Source organism: Miscanthus floridulus, chromosome 5 (assembly GCF_019320115.1).
Source record: "Miscanthus floridulus cultivar M001 chromosome 5, ASM1932011v1, whole genome shotgun sequence".
Classification (NCBI taxonomy): domain Eukaryota; kingdom Viridiplantae; phylum Streptophyta; class Magnoliopsida; order Poales; family Poaceae; genus Miscanthus; species Miscanthus floridulus.
The window spans coordinates 147,763,272-147,783,452 of NC_089584.1; the positions used below are offsets into that span (position 1 = coordinate 147,763,272).

General features: G+C 45.2%; 2 protein-coding genes and 1 non-coding gene across 5 annotated transcripts; 1 reads left to right on the forward strand and 2 right to left on the reverse strand.

Moving 5' to 3' along the window:
* The first annotated feature begins 32 nt into the window (after positions 1-32).
* LOC136451125 (pentatricopeptide repeat-containing protein At2g26790, mitochondrial-like) lies at positions 33-8,444 on the forward strand. The gene is made up of 4 exons (XM_066451876.1): positions 33-391; positions 1,084-2,734; positions 6,065-7,003; positions 7,118-8,444. Exons 2-3 carry the CDS (start codon positions 1,148-1,150, stop codon positions 6,941-6,943), a joined length of 2,466 nt encoding a protein of 821 aa, XP_066307973.1. The 5' UTR covers positions 33-391; positions 1,084-1,147; the 3' UTR covers positions 6,944-7,003; positions 7,118-8,444.
* A 509-nt stretch (positions 8,445-8,953) lies between these two features.
* Positions 8,954-14,058, reverse strand: LOC136451124 (E3 ubiquitin-protein ligase RGLG3-like). Of its 3 annotated transcripts, none has more exons than XM_066451873.1 (12): positions 13,679-14,058; positions 11,935-12,077; positions 11,386-11,470; positions 11,129-11,269; positions 10,914-11,027; positions 10,525-10,622; positions 10,375-10,451; positions 10,201-10,306; positions 9,817-9,944; positions 9,558-9,702; positions 9,417-9,473; positions 8,954-9,198 (listed from the first exon to the last, which is right to left on the reverse strand). In XM_066451873.1, exons 2-12 carry the CDS (start codon positions 12,061-12,063, stop codon positions 9,115-9,117), a joined length of 1,164 nt encoding a protein of 387 aa, XP_066307970.1. In that variant the 5' UTR covers positions 12,064-12,077; positions 13,679-14,058; the 3' UTR covers positions 8,954-9,114. The 3 variants fall into 3 exon arrangements, with proteins under 3 accessions (XP_066307970.1, XP_066307972.1, XP_066307969.1); XM_066451875.1 differs by lacking the exon at positions 13,679-14,058 and adding an exon at positions 13,392-13,598; XM_066451872.1 differs by lacking the exon at positions 13,679-14,058 and having other exon boundaries at positions 11,935-12,853.
* Positions 14,059-19,772: 5,714 nt separating this feature from the next.
* TRNAR-UCU (transfer RNA arginine (anticodon UCU)) lies at positions 19,773-19,845 on the reverse strand. Its single transcript has one exon. It is a non-coding gene; the product is annotated as a tRNA-Arg (tRNA).
* Positions 19,846-20,181: the final 336 nt, after the last annotated feature.

A 20,181-nucleotide genomic window follows, 5' to 3' on the forward strand; every position in this document is an offset into this window, starting at 1 on the left:
AATTTTTCTCTCTCTGCGCTACAGTACTGCTACGGTGTTTAGCGTTTTCTCTCGCGCGTACGGGCTCTGTGCCGTTTTTCTGTGCAGCCGCTATGTTCCAGGGCCATTTACAGGCTCGCGGTGCGGACGCCTGGTACGCTGCCAATGGCGTACCGTCGCCTTTACCGTTGCGCGGTGCGGACAGCCTGAGAAAGGAGGAGCTATCTCTTCTCCAAAAACTCCAGAAACCCATCCAGCTGAGCCAACCCATTGTCCACCCATCACGGAAACTGACACCTATGGCCCACGAGACAGACACACAGAGGGGGAGCAAATGGAGGATTAGGGCCGGCGCACGGGAAAGCAAGGAGACGAGCGACGGCTGCCGCGCCGCCCTTCGCCTCCACACTAGGTCCGCGGCACCGCCAGCCTCCTCCTCCTCCTCCTCCTCCTCCTCCTCCCCACCTCCCCTGTCGTGTGACGTATTGCTTGCTTGATTGCTTGCACTTGCACTCCCGGCCCGTGTCTACAACTGTACATATCCACTCTTAAAGAATTGAATCTAGTATGATTTCTAGGATTATTACTGTCTGATCAAATAGCACTGCTAGCAGAACACGGTATTGTATTGGCCTTGCGCAGATTAAGATTATACTGAGGTCAGTTCCTACTTCCTAGTGTTACTTTTGAATTATACCGAATTTGTTTCAGTGCGGCATATTAACTACCACAGCCACCTTGTTTGAAGATTCACAAGAAGATATGATAGATATACATAAAGGACACGGAATTACTTTAATGCTAATAAGATTTCTAGCCTCAGTGTGCAGATTATAGTTGTGCTATGATCATAAAAACATGTCCTCAAGTTTCTAGTACATTGTCACCATACTAGAAGATCAATAACCTGTTTCAATGTTGGATACATCGCTTTGCATCTGGATCACCAACTTTATTATGAATTTCCTCATGGGGAAACAGTGCTCTATCTGTCGCCAATGTTGTGTGCAATCAGCATTGAAATCAAATAATACAATTCCCTGTTCAGTAATGGGAACTCTCTGAAAATATTAATATGTTTTGTCTTTTTTTTTTCTGATTCAGGCATATTTCTTTTATCAGTGATGGTTAATGGGCCGTAGGAGGAGCAGAAAGATTTATATCTCCAATGATCCTGTGGCGGTGGCCCAAATGTACTGCTGAATGGTTCAGACACAGGAAGCTTTTACCCTGGGAAGTTCCTTCTTGCCCCTACTCTACAATCGCCGCTCCAGTTCAGTGTGATGACTCAAGCGGTGATGAAAAGCTGAATTTTGCTCCTGATAATGAGCCTATCCAGAAATTGCACCGGTCTTTGAGCTCTGACAGTGTTGTGCAGACACTCCGCTGTCTAAGGAGGAAACCTGCAGTTGCATTTGCCTACTTTAAAGATACACATAGCCTTGGTTTTCACCATGACTTCTCAACCTACTCAGAGATCATACGAATTTTATCCCATTCATTCCAGGGGAAGATGCTGGTATCCTTGTTTGGTGAGATTCTCTCGGGAACTGGTAGTGGTGGCCCTGAAATCTTAGCGCTCATTGATCACTTGAGAGAAACATGTGCCACTTCTCACGTACTCTCATATGCAGTCAATTGCTTAATCAAGGCATACACCACCTGCCACAACGCACAAGAAACAGTAGAGATGTTTTGTCACCTTTGCAGGCTTGGATTTGTTCCAAAGCTTTGGGCTTGCAACTTTCTGCTCAAATTTGTATCTCAGAGCAATGATTCACATATGGTTGTTGCAGCTTATGATCGAATGAAGTGCTTTCAGTTGACACTGGATGCTCAATCATTGAACATAGTCACTAGATCTCTTTTTCAAGCAAACAAGGCAGACGAAGCATTCCAAGTGTGGGTTGGGATGATTGAAATGGGAGTGAAATTAGATGTACATGTGTACTCATCATTTATAATTGGCCTTTGTGATTGTGGAAAGTATGATCTAGCTTATAACATGGTAAGAAGATATGCTGTTCTACAAGAGATATCCCAAGAGAGGGTTCCAATTGAAGCCATGGCTTATAATATGGTAATTGATGGACTATGCAAAGAAATGAAACTGGAGGAGGCTGAAAAGGTCTTGGAGATCAAGACCAGACATGGATCTACCCCTGATCTATATGGCTATAGCTATCTCATTCATAGTCATTGCAAAATGGGTAACCTAGAGACGGCATGGTATCATATTGAAGACATGGTATCCCATGGCATTGAGATAAATTGTTACATTGTTGGTTCCCTTCTACAGTGCCTCAGGAAGTTAGGCATGATATCTGAAGTTATTGTGCACTTCCAGAAATTTAGAGATTTAGGGCTCCATCTTGATGGCGTGCTTTATAACATTGTTATGGATGCTTATTGCAAGCTTGGGAACATGAATGAGGCAGTTATGCTACTGAATGAAATGATGGCTGAAGGTTTGGTACCAGACAAAATCCACTATACATGCCTGATCAACGGTTACTGTCTGAAAGGAGAAACAGAAAATGCCTGGCAAGTATTTGAGCAGATGCTGAAGGCAAATATAAAACCAGATGTAGTTACATATAACATATTGTCCAGTGGATATAGCAGGAATGGCCTTGTTATGAAGGTATTTGACCTTCTAGAGCACATGATGGATCAAGGGCTGGAGCCTAATTCACTCACCTATGGTATAGCTATTGCTGGTTTTTGTAGAGGAGGCAACTTGAGCGAAGCAGAGGTGTTATTTAATATACAACAACAACAACAACAAAGCCTTTAAGTCCCAAACAAGTTGGGGTAGGCTAGAGTTGAAACCCAACAGAAGCAATCAAGGTTCAGGCACGTGAATAGCTGTCTTCCAAGCACTCCTATCTAAGGCTAAGTCTTTGGGTATATTCCATCCTTTCAAGTCTCCTTTTATTGCCTCTACCCAAGTCAACTTCGGTCTTCCTCTGCCTCTCTTCACGTTACTATCCTGACTTAGGATTCCACTACGCACCGGTGCATCTGGAGGTCTCCGTTGCACATGTCCAAACCATCTCAACCGGTGTTGGACAAGCTTTTCTTCAATTGGTGCTACCCCTAATCTCTCACGTATATCATCGTTCCGAACTCGATCCCTTCTTGTATGACCGCAAATCCAACGCAACATACGCATTTCCGCGACACTTAGCTGTTGAATATGTCGTCTTTTCGTAGGCCAACATTCTGCACCATACAACATAGCAGGTCTAATCGCCGTCCTATAAAACTTGCCTTTTAGCTTCTGTGGTACCCTTTTGTCACATAGGACACCAGACGCTTGCCGCCACTTCATCCACCCTGCTTTGATTCTATGGCTAACATCTTCATCAATATCTCCGTCCCTCTGTAGCATTGATCCTAAATATCGAAAGGTATCCTTCCTAGGCACTTACTTGACCTTCCAAACTAACATCTTCCTCCTCCCGAGTAGTAGTGCCGAAGTCACATCTCATATACTCAGTTTTAGTTCTACTAAGTCTAAAACCTTTGGACTCCAAGGTCTCCCGCCATAACTCCAGTTTCTGATTCACTCCTGTCCGGCTTTCATCAACTAGCACTACATCGTCCGCGAAAAGCATACACCAAGGGATGTCCCCTTGTATGTCCCTTGTGACCTCATCCATCACTAAAGCAAACAAATAAGGGCTCAAAGCTGACCCTTGATGTAGTCCTATCTTAATCGGGAATTCATCCGTGTCTCCATCGCTTGTTCGAACTCTAGTCACAACATTGCTGTACATGTCCTTAATGAGCCCGACGTACTTCGTTGGGACTTTATGTTTGTCCAAAGCCCACCACATAACATTCCTTGGTATTTTATCATAAGCCTTCTCCAAGTCAATAAAAACCATATGTAGGTCCTTCTTCTTCTCCCTATACCGCTCCATAACTTGTCTTATTAAGAAAATGGCTTCCATGGTTGACCTTCCGGGCATGAAACCAAATTGGTTCATAGAGACCCGCGTTATTGCTCTTAAGCGATGCTCGATAACTCTCTCCCATAGCTTCATAGTATGGCTCATCAACTTAATTCCCCGGTAATTTGTACAACTTTGAATATCTCCTTTATTCTTGTAGATCGGTACCAATATACTTCTCCTCCACTCATCAGGCATCTTGTTCGATCGAAAAATATGGTTGAACAGCTTGGTTAACCATACTACAGCTATGTCCCCGAGGCATCTCCACACCTCGATTGGGATACCATCCGGTCCCATCGCCTTACCTCCTTTCATCCTTTTCAACGCCTCTCTGACCTCAGATTCTTGGATTCTCCGCACAAAGCGCCTATTGGTGTCATCAAAAGAGTCATCCAACTGAAAGGTTGTGTCCATATTCTCACCATTGAACAATTTGTCAAAATACTCTTGCCATCGATGTCGGATCTCATCCTCCTTTACCAAGAGATGCTCCCTTTCATCCTTAATGCACTTAACTTGGTTGAAGTCCCGTGTCTTTCTCTCACGAACCCTAGCCATCCTATAAATGTCCTTCTCTCCTTCCTTCGTACTCAAATGTTGGTAAAGATCCTCGTACGCTCTACCCTTTGCCACACTTACAGCTCGCTTTGCAGTCTTCTTTGCCACCTTGTACTTCTCTATGTTGTCCACACTCCTGTCATGGTACAAGCGTCTATAGCATTCTTTCTTCTCCTTAATAGCCCTTTGGACTTCCTCGTTCCACCACCAAGTATCTTTAGCCTCGCGTCCCCTTCCTTTGGTTACTCCACACACCTCTGAGGCTACCTTCCGAATGTTGGTTGCCATCTTGTCCCACATATTGTTTATGTCGTCTTCTTCCTTCCAAGAGCCCTCTTTGATAACCCTTTCCCTAAATACCTCTGACGTCTCCCCTTTCAGTTCCCACCACTTTGTTCTTTCAATCTTAGCTTGTTTATCCCTACGGGCACGCACCTGAAAACGAAAATCTGCCACCAAAAGCTTATGTTGAGAAACAACACACTCCCCTGGTATCACCTTGCAATCCAAGCATGCTCGTTTGTCCTTTCTTCTTGCGAGGACAAAGTCAATCTGGCTACAGTGTTGTCCGCTACTGAAGGTCACTAGATGAGATTCTCTCTTTCTAAAGAAAGTGTTGGCTATCATCAAGTCAAAAGCTACCGCGAAGTCCAGAACTTCCTCCCCCTCCTGATTCCTACTACCATACCCAAAACCTCCATGAACTGCCTCGAAACCTGCGCTTGTAGTACCTACATGCCCATTAAGATCTCCTCCTATAAAAAGCTTCTCACTACTAGGTATAGCTCTAACCAGACCATCTAAGTCTTCCCAGAACTGTCTCTTAGCACTCTCGTCGAGGCCTACTTGGGGGGCATACGCACTAATTACGTTCAAAACCATATCACCAACGACAAGCTTGACTAAGATAATCCTATCTCCTTGCCTTCTCACTTCCACCACACCATTCTTGAGGCTCTTATCAATCAAAACTCCTACTCCATTTCTATTTGCAACTGTCCCTGTGTACCAAAGCTTGAAACCTGTATTGTCCACCTCCTTCGCCTTCTGACCCTTCCATTTAGTCTCTTGAACGCATAATATATTTACACGCCTCCTAGTCGCGGTATCAACTAATTCTCTTAACTTACCTGTAAGTGACCCTACATTCCAACTACCTAAACGGATCCTAGTTGGTTCGACTAGCTTCCTTACCCTTCGCACCCGTCGACTCTGATGCAAAGACCCTTGCTCATTTTTCACTACACCCGGGCGCCGATGTAGCGCGCCACTAAGGAAGCGACGACCCGATCCTTGGTTACTTGACACCATGCCCAGATCACGACACGGCGCGTCACGGGGGTGACGACCCGGCCCTTGCCCATTTAACACCATACCCGGGTTCCGATATGGCGCGTCGCTAAGAGGGTTACGCCCCAACGATTTTCTTTCGGGTTTCATCTCCATTTAAGTGGCTAGGTTTTTACATTGGCTCGCCACGCCTAACACAACCCTCCTCCTTTACCAGGGCTTGGGACCTGCTATGCTGGGACACCAAAGGCGCCCCACCATAGGCGGAGTTAGAGGTGTTATTTAATATAGTAGAAGAAAAGGGAATAGATAATATCGATGTGTTGTACAGTTCTATGGTTTGTGGTTATTTGCACTCAGGCTGGACCGACCATGCTTACACGCTTTTTCTTAGAGTTGCTAAACAAGGAAATGTGGTGGATCATTTGTCATGTTCAAAATTGATAAACGGCCTCTCTAGAGATGAAAAGGTTGAAGAGGCATCAACTGTATGTAGTATGATGCTTGAAAAGAATGTTGTTCCTGATGTAATTTCATATAGCAAACTTATATCAGCTTATTGTCAGTCAAGAGATATGCACAATGCTCGCTTATGGTTCCACGATATGGTTGAGCGAGGACTTTCTGATGTCATTGTATACACTGTACTGATGAATGGTTACTGCAAGGTTGGTCGGTTGCAAGAAGCATGTGAATTATTTGTTCAAATGATAAATTTAGGAATCAAGCCTGATGTAGTTGCATACACAGTGCTATTGGATGGCCACCTAAAGGAAACCCTACAACAAGGGTGGCAGGGCATCGCTAAGGAAAGGAGGACCTTTTTTCTTAGAGCAAAGCATAAGGCGTTGCTGAGCTCTATGAAAGATATGGAAATTGAACCTGATGTAACCTGTTACACAGTATTGATTGATGGACAGTGCAAAGCAGAATATTTAGAGGAAGCACGGGGATTGTTTGATGAGATGTTAGTGAAAGGACTTACCCCTGATGTTTACACATACACAGCTCTTATAAATGGATACTGTAGCCAGGGAGAAATAGCAAAGGCTGAAGATCTTTTCCAAGAAATGATAGATAAGGGAATGAAGCCAGATGTACTGAGCTTTTCAGTATTACATCAGAGAACCTTGAGACATCGAAAGGCTCATTAATATCTATGATGTCCTAAATGAATGCCATTTTGACTGAAGGGGCATCCTGCCAATGAAAAGGTACTACTTTCTTGTAATTATATATTTACACTAGTCAATCATGAATGAATTTACTAAAAAATTAGCATCTGCTAGATTGTGTTATCCAATATAATTATATTTATCCACCTGCAGGCTGTTTTGTCTAAAGAGTCCTACCAGATTCGGCTACCAGTGCTAGTGATCGGTGTGCCTATGTCAGGAAGGCGGAACAAAATGGAGCTGTGCAGGTACCTTCAGCGCATGGAAAGACTGCTCTCTCAGCGCATGGGTCCTCAAGGAGAACAAAATGCAGGTACCTTCAGCGTCCGGATCGACGACTCTCAATGGAGCTGTGCAGACACCATCGTGGCAAAGCTGGCTGTGGCATTGGCACCCATGCCATTTGAGGGTTTACAGGACCGTTTTGTGGCTGCAACTAGTGGTGTGTTCCCAGACAACCAAGAGCGAGAAGACAGAGGTAAGCTCTCGGGGTCCCGTGCCATGGGGAACTCTTGATGCTCCTGAGTCCATGCTGCACCACCTCCATTGGGCTGTAATGAGGTGATTCCAATTGTTAGTCAAGCATAATGTTGTGTGATAAATCTATTTACAAGTGTTCGACACTGAGGCTGGTGAAGTTGGCAAGGACAGTACTCCCTCCGGTTCTCTAAAGCAAGTCGTTTTGGACATCGACACGGTCTTTAAGAAATGACTTTGACCGCTACTTTTTGCTATAAAATATAGTCAATATATATTTTTATGAAACTACATTTCGAGATGAATCTACTTACATCACTTTCATATTTTCAAACTCAACCCAAAAGAAGTTATTTGTAGTTAAAGTTTAAAATGTTTGATTTAAGACAACCTCAAAACGACTTGCTTTAGAGAACCGGAGGGAGTACTTCCTCTTTCTGGAAAATGGACAGGAATCGCCGAGTTCGGTTAAACAGGTAGGCATCCTGAGACATACTATTAAGGTAGTTACAATGTTTTGGATAAACTATTACTACATTGAACTGCAGGTGGCCTGTGCCCATGCCATGTTGGTGTCATTCCTAACAGTCCATGTCGGCATTATACTGATGACTGGCATGATGATGTATCCAAGGATGAGCTGGACTCTGAAATCCCACCCGGCGAGGAGACGAGATACGGATACATAATGGGAATGATAGATACATGTAGTCTGTAGAATCCATCACGATTTCCCCGATAGGTCTCAGGTCTCAGGTCTCACTCTATATGACTATATCAATCTCCTTGTCAAGTAATCTTTTTATGTACCACTGGTGTGCACTGTCCCTCAAGAAGTTAATACACCAATCTCTTGTTTAGTGCTCATAACATTACTCCAGCCTCCAGGTGTTGTGCTTCGTGTAGAGACAAAACAAATAATCACAAGACCAGTGACACACTGCCCATGTAACCTGTTTGGTGTCAACAAATAAAGATATTGGTGCAATTGAAATTATTATTTTAAATTCCGAACCAACAGCTTTGTGGAAGACAGAAAGAACCCTAATTTTGCCGAACTATTGATTCACATCAGAATCCAAAGATTGAATAATCTATTCTGTATTTCACAAGTGCCTTCCAAATGCACATGGAGTTTACTATCGTTGCTGGACAATTGGTGGTACTCCGTATTCCATTCAACAAGGACACAAAATTCCCTGCTACTAATACAGGATAACATTAGAATTTTACATGTGATTGATACAAATTACTCGTCAACAACATTACTGAATAGGCACGGAGAAGTTTTTGTACATGCATCGTTATCATGACATTCACATCTGAAGATTGTAGTGAAAGTCCTTGCTCCTTACTGTTCGGTCTCATCCCTCCAGACACCAAGCCGTCTTAAGTAGGGATGAAAACGGATCGGATACGGACGGATATCATCCATATTATATTTGTTTTCACATTTCTGCTCGGATTCGGCTTCGAATACGAATAGTATCAGCTATGTCGAATCGGATACGATTTGGTACCGACATCATAAATATGCGATTTAAGTATTCGGATACGGATACAGTATCGAATGTTGAATATCCGGACTTGGATACGGACATATCTGAACTCCTCTAAACAGATTCGGTCTTGAATACGGTCGGAAAATATCCATACAATTTTCACCCCTAGTCTTAAGAGTAGAGCTTCACACGCATGGTAATTGGCGCACGGCACAATGGGCACGTTGATAGTGTTGGGCCACATTCCTTGCATGTCTTGCAAAAAAGAAAAAAAAAAGGTCTGTCAATAACTCATCCAAACAAAGGATTTAATTGAATTCTTATCTTTAAAGGTTAGCCATAGTTCTCAAATCTCAGGTTAGTTCATTTGGGAGAGTTCACTAGCAATAGATATTGTCATATTGGATTACCATTTCACACTATCAAACTTCAATACTTCACATATGGAGATGGAATGTGTATAGAAAACTTACCAGGTGACCACACTGAAAAGCCATGTCCTTTGGATTGGTTAAACATATGGGACATACCTGTAGGCGGCAAAGATATAGTTTAACACTTTAATGTGCCATCACTCTTGAGAAATATAATGAATAGTTACTGGTCCAAAGTACCTGCTCGTCGGCAGTGCTTTTGCCAATACCAGTTGACTTCGAGCTTGCAGTTTGAGAAGGATGTGAAGCTGCAGCATTATCATTTTCAAGAACTTTATTTGGAGGAGGAAGAATCCTAGGAGAGTCAATCCTTTGTGCGTGCTTTCTGGGAGATTAGTTCAGATAAGACAATACATACAAGATCAGCAAATGGAAAAGAAATGACAGCAATGCCAAGAAACTAATTCAGGACCACAAAGAACTGAGTAAGAACAGGTACTCTGGAGGTCGGAGGCCTTGAGTTGCTTTATACTGAGAAGGTATTTCCATAAGAACTGCAAGGGCAAATGCAGCCTCCTTCTTTGACATATCCTTACTTGTTGACATAATATCAGTGAAGTTCACAAACTGCAATAGTTCATTAGTAAGATTCTCAGAAGACCGACAGGTCAGAAACTGAAGTCTATTCTACTCAGAAGGCAATGGCAGAAAATAAATTTAATTAGGTTAGTATATTTTTTCTTACTTGGAATAATCAATATGCTCACAACTTTATGTAAAAAAGTGACAGGTACAGGTACAATAGCAAGCACGGGGTACTGCTATAAGTGGAGGAACATCAATGTTTTGGAATTTAAACATCATAGAGTAGTATTATAATCACCTGGAAATTGTCAAAAGCTCTTTCAGGGATACAGTCATCAAAATGCTGCATCGCATCCCATGGTCCATCACCCACCCCAACCATTACTATTGAAAGAGGATAGTGGCTGACAACCAAATAGGCTTCAGTAATACCACAAGACCAAGTTCTAAGAAATGATGAACTGAATTTTACCTAGCATCAACAATTGCTTGTATAGTTGCTTGTTCCTGTGGACTTAATCTTCCATCATTTGTATTAGTGGCAGTCACCTACAACTTTTGCTCAGGTCAAATATGTTGATAATTCTAGTTAAGTATTTTGATGCTATTATGAACATGTTACCTGTCCATCAGCTATGATCACGAGGACATGGTATTGCCAATTACTATTTTCAACAACAGAAATCGCTGCATAAATAAGAGGTGCAAAAGAAGTTGGTCCTGCACACAGTTGAACCAAGGAATAAGCAACACGTAACCACAGACCAGTACTGCCAGTAATGCTACTGGCCACTAATATTTCGCTACGAGTTTGAGTACTGCACAAATAGACTATTGCACAGTAGTTTATCAGGAGCTTAGGACTTGTTTCTCTTCAGAAACTTGAAACACCATCCTAGAGTGTGGGCTCTCTCTGGAAACTGAAATATTTTGGTCTTCTTAGTTATTACAGCATCTACGGTACGCGAGGGGGAGGGGGGGGGGGGCGGGGGGGGAGGGGGTGTTCTTTACCTGAAAGGTTCAAATGTGGTACGATTTGCCGATACCTTACAAGAACCTCCTCAAAGCCACGACAGAGTCGGTTCTCTGGGTAGAAGCTGAAGACAGAGTGATCATGTGTAGAAGCTACAAAATGAATTAACTCTTGTCATGTCATGTACGAACCGTGCCAATTGCCTAAATTCAGGTCATAATGGGAAAACAACAAAAGAACGGTGAATAGTTACCATCGCCAAATCCAAAACATGGTATTAAGTTATCATCATCAAAAGGTGATAGTGTTCGCCCAATTATAGAGATAGCTTGCTCATATGGATTTGGGGTACCATTAATGGCATGCAAAGATTTTCTTCTAAAGGAATGCCTGCCTGCAGAATTCAGACAAACAGTTCTTTATAATCAGGAGGATCTTAATTCTTAAGTAAAGCTGCTGGAAAGCCATGAAGTAGAAGGAAACAGACGTGATGGGATTGCAGAACACTACCTGACCACTCATTGCTTTTGGTGAAATCAATACCAAGAATTAGATTTGATGATTCGAGACCAGCTTCTCTCAGTGCAGTAGTAACCTTCACAAATATGAAATGAATTTAAAAATGTATACAGAGGCATATAACACAAAAAAACATATTGTGTTGAAATTGGGCAGTTGAAGCATGTGAGCAGCGTTGGCTACACGAAACCAAATTGGTAGATGTTGTGGCCAAAGAATTATGACCGTTTGACAGGTATACACTGTATGATACTAGATTGTCGCTTTAAAAACTGTCAGTGCCAAGATTTAGGTAGTAAGGCCACCTAAAGCCCTCAATTTGACCTTTTATGAATTACTTTTTTTAAAAGATAATGGAATGTGTTTACTCCTGATCTCCTGCCTCTGCTTAAGAATGTATTTGTTTCTGCATTAACTTATGTTCAACAGATTTGACCAACAAAATCAAGGATGATAGGAAAGATTATAGGTTCAGATGAGAAACTTGTTTAGACTTCAAATATGAGCAAGATCGCATCAGGAAATGTTACTGCTGGTTACCTCATCGACAGAGCTATAATTGTCTGGTATAAATTTTGGCTGCCTTTTATCATGGTTTTTGTCCTTGGAATTCCCAGAGGAACCATGACCTTGATGCCAGTGCTTGTGATGAGTTCTCTCACCCCACATTATAATAAAATGATCTGCGGTAACATATAAGTTCCAAAGCATTAGGAAGTCACATTTAGTCGTTGAAGCAAAGAAGTCACAACAGCTGAGAAATATATCACATGTAGTTTTTAGAAATTATGTACAAGGAAACAGGAAGAAACCAGAGAGAGAGAGAGCATATGAAGGGTAAGTAATTTTTAAGTATTAGCACAATACGTAGAACCAGGGAATTCCTGATCCCTTGCTGGGTGGCATTCCATGCCTGAACCTTGTGATCTAAACAGAACTGATCAATCTAATAAATCAGATTAGATACTAGATTCTAATATACACCATGCACTATAGTTTTTTTTGCAGGAAACGATGGAGGGACTACACCAAAAGTAGTACACTAATAGAATCTGCACACTAGATTGTTCCATCTGATGGATTTGCGATTCGTCAGACATAAGCTAGCAGCTACTGATGTGAATTTTGATGCAAAATGGAGGTTGAGTAAGCAGTTACAGTAGGCCTAGAAAGGCTCATTTGAAAGGGAAGAGGCACTACATAGACATAGGAAGCTTTGGTGCTGAATTTAACAAGCATCCGTATGTATCAGTCAAATAAAAATGCTCTATCACACAAATAACAAGTACTCCCTCCGCCCCCAAAAGAATGCAATTCTGGAACAGTGTCATGGTTTTATATATCAAGTTTGACCAATTATAGATAAAAAATATATAAATATTTATAATATCAAATAAACATCATTAAATTAATTACGAAATGTATTTTCATAATAAATTAATTTGGAGCCATAAATATGAATACTATTTACTAGAAATCTGATCAAATGTGAAGCACTTTAATTGGCATGCATACCATAGTTGCATTCTTTTCAGGACAGAGGTAGTACTGGCTAAATAAATGAACGACACAAAAAACACTGGATGGATGAAATATCCTTTAAAAAATGAAACGAGCCAGATGGATCAAATATCTTAACAGCAATACGGTTAACTAAGCACAAAACGGAATTAAAGTAACATAAAATTTGTAAAATTCCCTCAGCCTAGTAACAACTGTGCATTAACCATATGAGTTCGACGAAGCAAGATATATGAACTTGGTAAGCACAAAATCGAGTCATTAAGCTGAAGGAAGACTCGTAAAGTTCCTTGAGGCTAGTACTAGATCCAAGCTAACGACACGTGAAGGTTAATTGCGTGCTTTGCCTTTGTTGTCAAGGAAACCTAACATCAAGCAAGCAATAAACAGAGGGTCGCATCTAATGTTTGCTCCTCAAGAACCATTCCCCATTTTGAGCTGGAAAATAAGCACCACAGCACAGTAATTGCCCTAACCAGGTGCTACTAAGCTGAAGAACCGGCTGGCCCCTAATCTAGTGCTTGGGAGTTGGGACTGCCTTTTTTTCCCCCAGACACCCACCAATCAAATCCTCAATCCACTAGAGCCAAAAATTCCCACAGTAGAACGACATGCCCTAGTTATTTATTGTAACAATAAAAAGAATATAAAACAACAAGGTCGATTCAGGTTCTTGTAGGCACCACCGCAACAGCGTCAAGTCGTCGGCGCACGGACGAATCACAAGGCAGACAGAGATTGCAACGCAAGAGATCATTGTTACCAGATAAAGGCAGGTGAGGGTCTGGTGAGCGGACGTGGCGGCGGCCGGTGTGGTGAGCGGCGGCGGCGCGTGTGCAGGTACAGACCACGGGCGCGAGAAGACCAGAACGGAGTCAGGGAAAGGAGGGAAAGTCAAGGGAGACGAATGACGGAAGGAGGTAGACTGGGCCCTGTGGCAGCTTCGAGGATGCTGCTCGACGGTGGTGGTAGACTGGTAGCGTGCGTGCAGCGGTGGTGGTAGCGTGCAGCTGCAGCACGACGGCTGCGGCGGCCAGGCAAGGCAAGTGTCAGCAATCGGAGGAAGAAGGAGAGGAATCAGAGCAAGGCGAGGCAGCAGAGCAAGGGGAAACGGAGACAGACGAAGCTTGCTTGTGGGTTAAGATATTTGGTTACAATATTCATACCCCTTTCCTGGACGAAGCCAGCACATATACGCTAACAGACTCACGCACGCACCGATACAGGCTGGACTCACTTGTTTTCCCACTGAGGCCCAAACACCCGGACACTCCTCTTCCTGGGCCGAGCAGGCCTTCCTCCTGCCGAGCCTGGCACGGCACACTCCACCTGCTCCTTCGGCATAGCGTGCTGGTCCGCTGTCCTGACATCCCCTCTCCCTTGCGCGCCTGGATGACCCCAGACAGCAGCGCGCGGAAACTGTTGACGAAGGTAGTCCAGATCTTCCCATGTGGACAGAGATGAAGGCAACTGAGACCATTTGATCAGACCTTGACGCACAGGAACCGCACCTTTGAAGATTGATCGACGTTGAAGAATCCTTTCAGGAACGCTCCAACGAATGGAAGAAGGAGGCAGATTCTTCTCCACAACATGGTGACCACCAACTGCTTTCTGGAGCTGTGACACATGAAAGACAGGGTGAATAGAGGAAGACGCAGGAAGCTCCAGGCGGTAGGCAACGGACCCAATACGCTCAATGATCCGAAAGGGCCCGAAGAACTTGAATGCCAGCTTCTGGTTAGCACGGTCAGCCAAAGATGACTGCACATAGGGCTGTAGCTTAAGAAAAACCCACTCAGCAATCTGAAACTCGCGTTCGGAACGGCGTTCATCCGCTTGCTTCTTCATGCGCTGCTTGGCTCGATGAAGATGCTGCCTGACCAACTGAGTCATCAGATCACGGTCCCGAAACCATTCAGACAGATCAACGATGGGATGATCATCGGCAGCTGGCAACCCAAACTGGCGAGGAGCAAACCCATACAGCACCTCGAATGGCGAACGGCCAAGAGCTGAATGAAATGAGGTATTGTACCAGAATTCCGCAACATCCAACCAGGAACTCCAGCGGCGCGGACAAGCATGGACATAACACCTGAGGAAAGCCTCCAAGCACTGATTGACCCTCTCTGTTTGTCCATCGGACTGCGGATGATATGCCGAACTCATGCACAGATCAACTCCAGCCAACTTGAACAGCTCCCTCCACAAGTGACTGGTAAAAATACGATCCCTATCGGAGACAATAGCATTGGGCAACCCGTGCAACTTGTAGACTTGTGATAGAAACAGTTTAGCTACCCCAGCAGCAGTGAAAGGATGCTTCAGGCCCAAAAAGTGTGCATACTTGGAGAAAGTGTCCACAACCACCAAAATACAGTCAAAGCCACCAGACATTGGAAGACCTTCAATGAAATCCATGGAGATTACCTGCCAAGCACGATCCGGAACCGGCAAGGGTTGCAAGAGACCAGGTAAACGCGAACGGTCCGGCTTGGCTTGCTGACAAGTAAGACATGAACGGACAAAGTCGTGGACTGCTGTCTTCAAACCGGCCCAGGCAAACAACTGCTTGATACGGCGATAAGTGACCGGAATCCCGGAGTGACCTCCTACAGCACTGTCATGGAGGGCAGCGATGATACGAGTTTGGAGCTCCTCATTATGACCGATCCATATGCGCTGATCGTAGCGCAGCAAGCCATCCCGAAAAGTGAAATGGGGGACAGCTGCCGGATCAAGAACCAGTTTCGCTAATCAACTGTTGTGCATGAACATCTGATTCATAAGAGGCAGCCACCTCCTGCAACCATTGCGGTTGAACCACCGAGACCGCAGAACATTGCAGTGCCGGCACACGAGACAGAGCATCAGCAGCACGGTTATCCACACCCTTGCGATACACAATTTGATATTGCAACCCAAGGAGCTTGGTAAAAACCTTTTGTTGCCAAGGCGTATGCAATCGTTGCTCCGACAGCTGAACTAGACTCTTCTGATCTGTCACAATATGGAATTCAGCATACTGTAAATAGCTGCGCCACTGTTCCAGGGCCAAAAGGATAGCCAAGTATTCTTTTTCATATGTAGAGAGACCTTGGGATCGTGGACACAGAGATTTGCTGAGGAAAGCCAGAGGGTGACCATCTTGTGTAAGTACTGCCCCAATGCCTATTCCACTGGCATCTGTCTCCACACAAAAGGGCTTAGAAAAATCCGGTAAAGCCAACACAGGAGCTGATGTTAGGGCCTGCTTCAGAGCATGGAAGGCAGCATCATGAACTGTGGACCACAGGAACAAGGCCCCTTTCTTTAGCAAGTCCGTAAGAGGCCGAGAAATCACCCCAAAATGCTTCACAAAACGTTTGTAGTAGCCTGCCAACCCCAAGAAGCTGCGAAGCTCCTTAGCCGAAGATGGTACTGGCCAACTCAAAACTGCCTGAATCTTGTCCGGGTCAGTCGCCACACCCTGCTCCGAAATGACATGCCCCAAATACTTCAACTGACGTTGAGCGAAGACACATTTGGAGCGCTTGACCTGCCACTGATCACGGCGGAGAAGCTCCAACACTTGCCGAAGGTGGACCAAATGTTCCTCAAGCGACCGGCTGTAAATGAGAATGTCATCAAAGAAAACCAAGACTCCTTTGCGAAGCAATGAGGCCAGGGTGGTATTCATTGCCTTCTGGAATGTGGCCGGTGCCCCTGTGAGACCGAATGCCATGACTCGGAACTCATACTGACCAGAGTGGGTTTGAAAAGCTGTTTTTGGTTCTTCACCCGGCTGCAATCTGATCTGGTGATAGCCGGCTGTGAGATCCAAACAAGTAAACCACGAAGCATGGGTCAGCTCATCCAACAACTCCTCGATCACTGGTACCGGATACTTGGCCTTAGCAGTAAGCGCATTCAAGTGGCGGAAATCGACACAAAATCTGAACGACCCATCCTTCTTCTTGACAAGTAAGACTGGAGAAGAAAATGGACTGTTGCTCGGTTGAATGATGCCAGCCTTGAGCATATCCATTACTTGCCGCTCAATTTCATCCTTGACAGCAGGCGGGTAGCGATAAGGACGAACTTGCACCGGCGAGGCCCCTGGAATCAGGGGTATAGCATGATCAGAAGGCCGTGCAGGAGGATAACCAGTAGGAGGAGCAAAAACTGATTCAAACTCGTGCAATAAATCTAATACTGCTGGATGAACAGGAATGGTTTGAGGAATGTCTGCCGCTGATAAGGCCGTCACCTAGATAACTGATCCCTCTGGTAACGCCATCAGCTTCCCTTGCAAGCGAACCATAGTCTGGCCGTGAGGAATCAAGAGCCATTTGTGCTGCCAATCAATCTACATCGGGCTATGACTTGCTAACCAGTCCATGCCAAGAATCATATCATAAGATGGCATAGGTAAAGCCAAGAAAGCTGAATTGAACTGACATTGTTGCACTTCCCACGATAGATCACTGAAAAACTGGGGGCATACAATGATATTACCATTGGCAATGCGGACCCAGGGTGGAGCTGCCAAGGATTGACCACCAGACAACCTGCTAGCGAGATCAGTGCTGACAAAAGAACAAGTACTGCCAGAATCCACCAAAATCTGCACCGGAATGCCCTGAACGGAACCTTCAAGATGTATAGAGCGAACTGGAGCAGAAGCAGCAACTGACGCTAGCACCTGGACAGCAAAAACCTGAGCTGAATCCTCCTCATTGATGACTGGATCAACACATTCATAGTTATCCGAATTGCACATATCCTAGAACTCCTGGAGGGCGTGTAGCTGAAGGGCTTCAGGACATTTGTGGTCGCGAGACCATTTCTCACCACATCGAACACAGAGGCCGCGGGCACGCCTGTAAGACCGCAACGTGTTCAATTTGTCCTCCACGCCATGGGGCCGACGGTCATCAGCCCGAGCCCCACCCAGAGCTGCCCGAACGCCACGATCAGGAACGGTGGCCGCCGGCAGCATGGGCAGATTCTTGAACGCGGACTTCCTCCGCCCAGGATCCACCAGTTCTTCCTGCAACAAGGCGAGAACACAGGCAGCATCCACAGAAGATGGGCGTTGCATATGCACAGCAGAACGAAGGTCATCCCTCAACCCATCCACAAAACGCATGGCATAAAACAGAGGATCAGTAGTTTTGCCATAAGCTATGAGCTGATCTACCAAACCAGTGAACCTATCTGCATACTCCTGAACCGTACCAGTTTGACGGATGTGGAACAACTGGCGAATCAACAACTCATACTGATCCCGACCAAAATGATCTAAGACCAGTTGACAAAACTCCTCCCAGCTAACCTTTTTCACCTTGGGATCTAAGGACTGCAGCCAGCGAGATGCAGCACCTTTCATCCGCATCGTGGCTACACGAATCCATTGACTGGGCTCAACAGAATACATGTCAAAATAGTCGTCACAATGACTGAGCCACAGCTTGGGATCCTCCCCATCAAAAACTGGAAAATCCATCTTCGGTAGCTTGCTACTAGAATACTGAGGTCCCCAATGTGCGCGGTACTCATGCGGCGCCCCCTCAACACCAGAAAGCTCCCGATCCCCCATGTCCAAAGCAGAACTAGAGAGAGATCGATGCAGTACAAACTGATGGGCAGGCTGGGGAAGGTGATGGATGGTTGGCTTACCCTTGACCGAGGGCTGAGCCATGGACTCAAACCCCCGGTGATGATGTGCAACGCCGTGCCCAACTGACGGGCCGATGGCCGGGTGCCCGGCAGATGATGTCGCCGCGGCCACCACGGGATGGGACTTCAGGACACCAGCGGAAGTCGCCAGCTCCGAGTCGAGCACCACACGACTCACAGATTTGCGAAGGGCAGTCATCTCCTCGCGCAACTGCTCCACCACCGCGTCGGACTTGCGAACCGCCCCCAACTCCGAGCGCAGCTCCGCCACCGACGCATCCACCTTGGGCTTCCATTCATCGAGCACCTTAGCTGCCTCCTCCAACCGGCTGAATCGATCCGTGATGGAGTACTCCACCGCCCCGATCCGCTTGCCCAGCGACACCTCCACCTCCCCGATACGTTCCCCAAGGGACGTTTCGATGTGGGTCTTCACGGACTTGAGTTCATCCAACAGGAGCTTGGTGTTGGAATCCATGGCACCGAAATGCTTACGGAATCTGGTAAAATGGTCGTGGATGTCGTGGGGTTCCAGGATGGGGATAGGATAGATCGACCAAGGAACGATAGGCTCTGGATACCAATTTGTCAGCAATCGGAGGAAGAAGGAGAGGAATCAGAGCAAGGCGAGGCAGCAGAGCAAGGGGAAATGGAGACAGACGAAGCTTGCTTGTGGGTTAAGATATTTGGTTACAATGTTCATACCCCTTTCCTGGACGAAGCCAGCACATATACGCTAACAGACTCACGCACGCACCGATACAGGCTGGACTCACTCGTTTTCCCACTGAGGCCCAAACACCCGGACACTCCTCTTCCTGGGCCGAGCAGGCCTTCCTTCTGCCGAGCCTGGCACGGCACACTCCACCTGCTCCTTCGGCATAGCGTGCTGGTCCGCTGTCCTGACAGCAAGCAACCCAAAAGGAGGGTCATCTGCAGTCTCACATGGCATTATGGCCAGCCAATGTGAGAGAGCAACCGATTTCGCTTTCGGTATGTGTAAAGCTAAAAGGCAGTCATCGTGCGTTGATGACATGATCCATGAATATCCCCTCGCGGAATAGATCATTTTTTTGGCTAAAAAAATAATGTAAATAAAATTCATGTTACAGAATAGACAGCGTTTTTTTTCCTAAAAATAAAGGTAAACAAAAAATGCGATAATAATATTTAAAAAATATAAAATTTTATTACACGCCCGGTGGGACTCGAACCCACAATCGCCTGATTAGAAGTCAGACGCCTTATCCATTAGGCCACGGGCGCTCGCTTGTGATGGTTACAGCGACAAAGCTTTAATCATAATAGAAGCCTTGACGTCCCGCTTATATCTCGGATCGCCGGTGGAACTTGGCAGAGAAAAAAAAAAACCGAGAATCTCACCGATCCGCTCCACTATTCCTGCCTCTGCTAACCGCATTTCAGCAAATGAACATTTCTCTAAGCTTATACGTGGTTTGAAAGCTGCTCCAAGGATCCAACGAATAGCTAAGGTTTGTTGGTGATCCCTAGCTACAATCCCAAGAACATCAGACTTTATATTATCTACAGCGTCAACCATAAGTTTGATTACATCGCATTCAGTTCGAGCTAGGCGGTGAA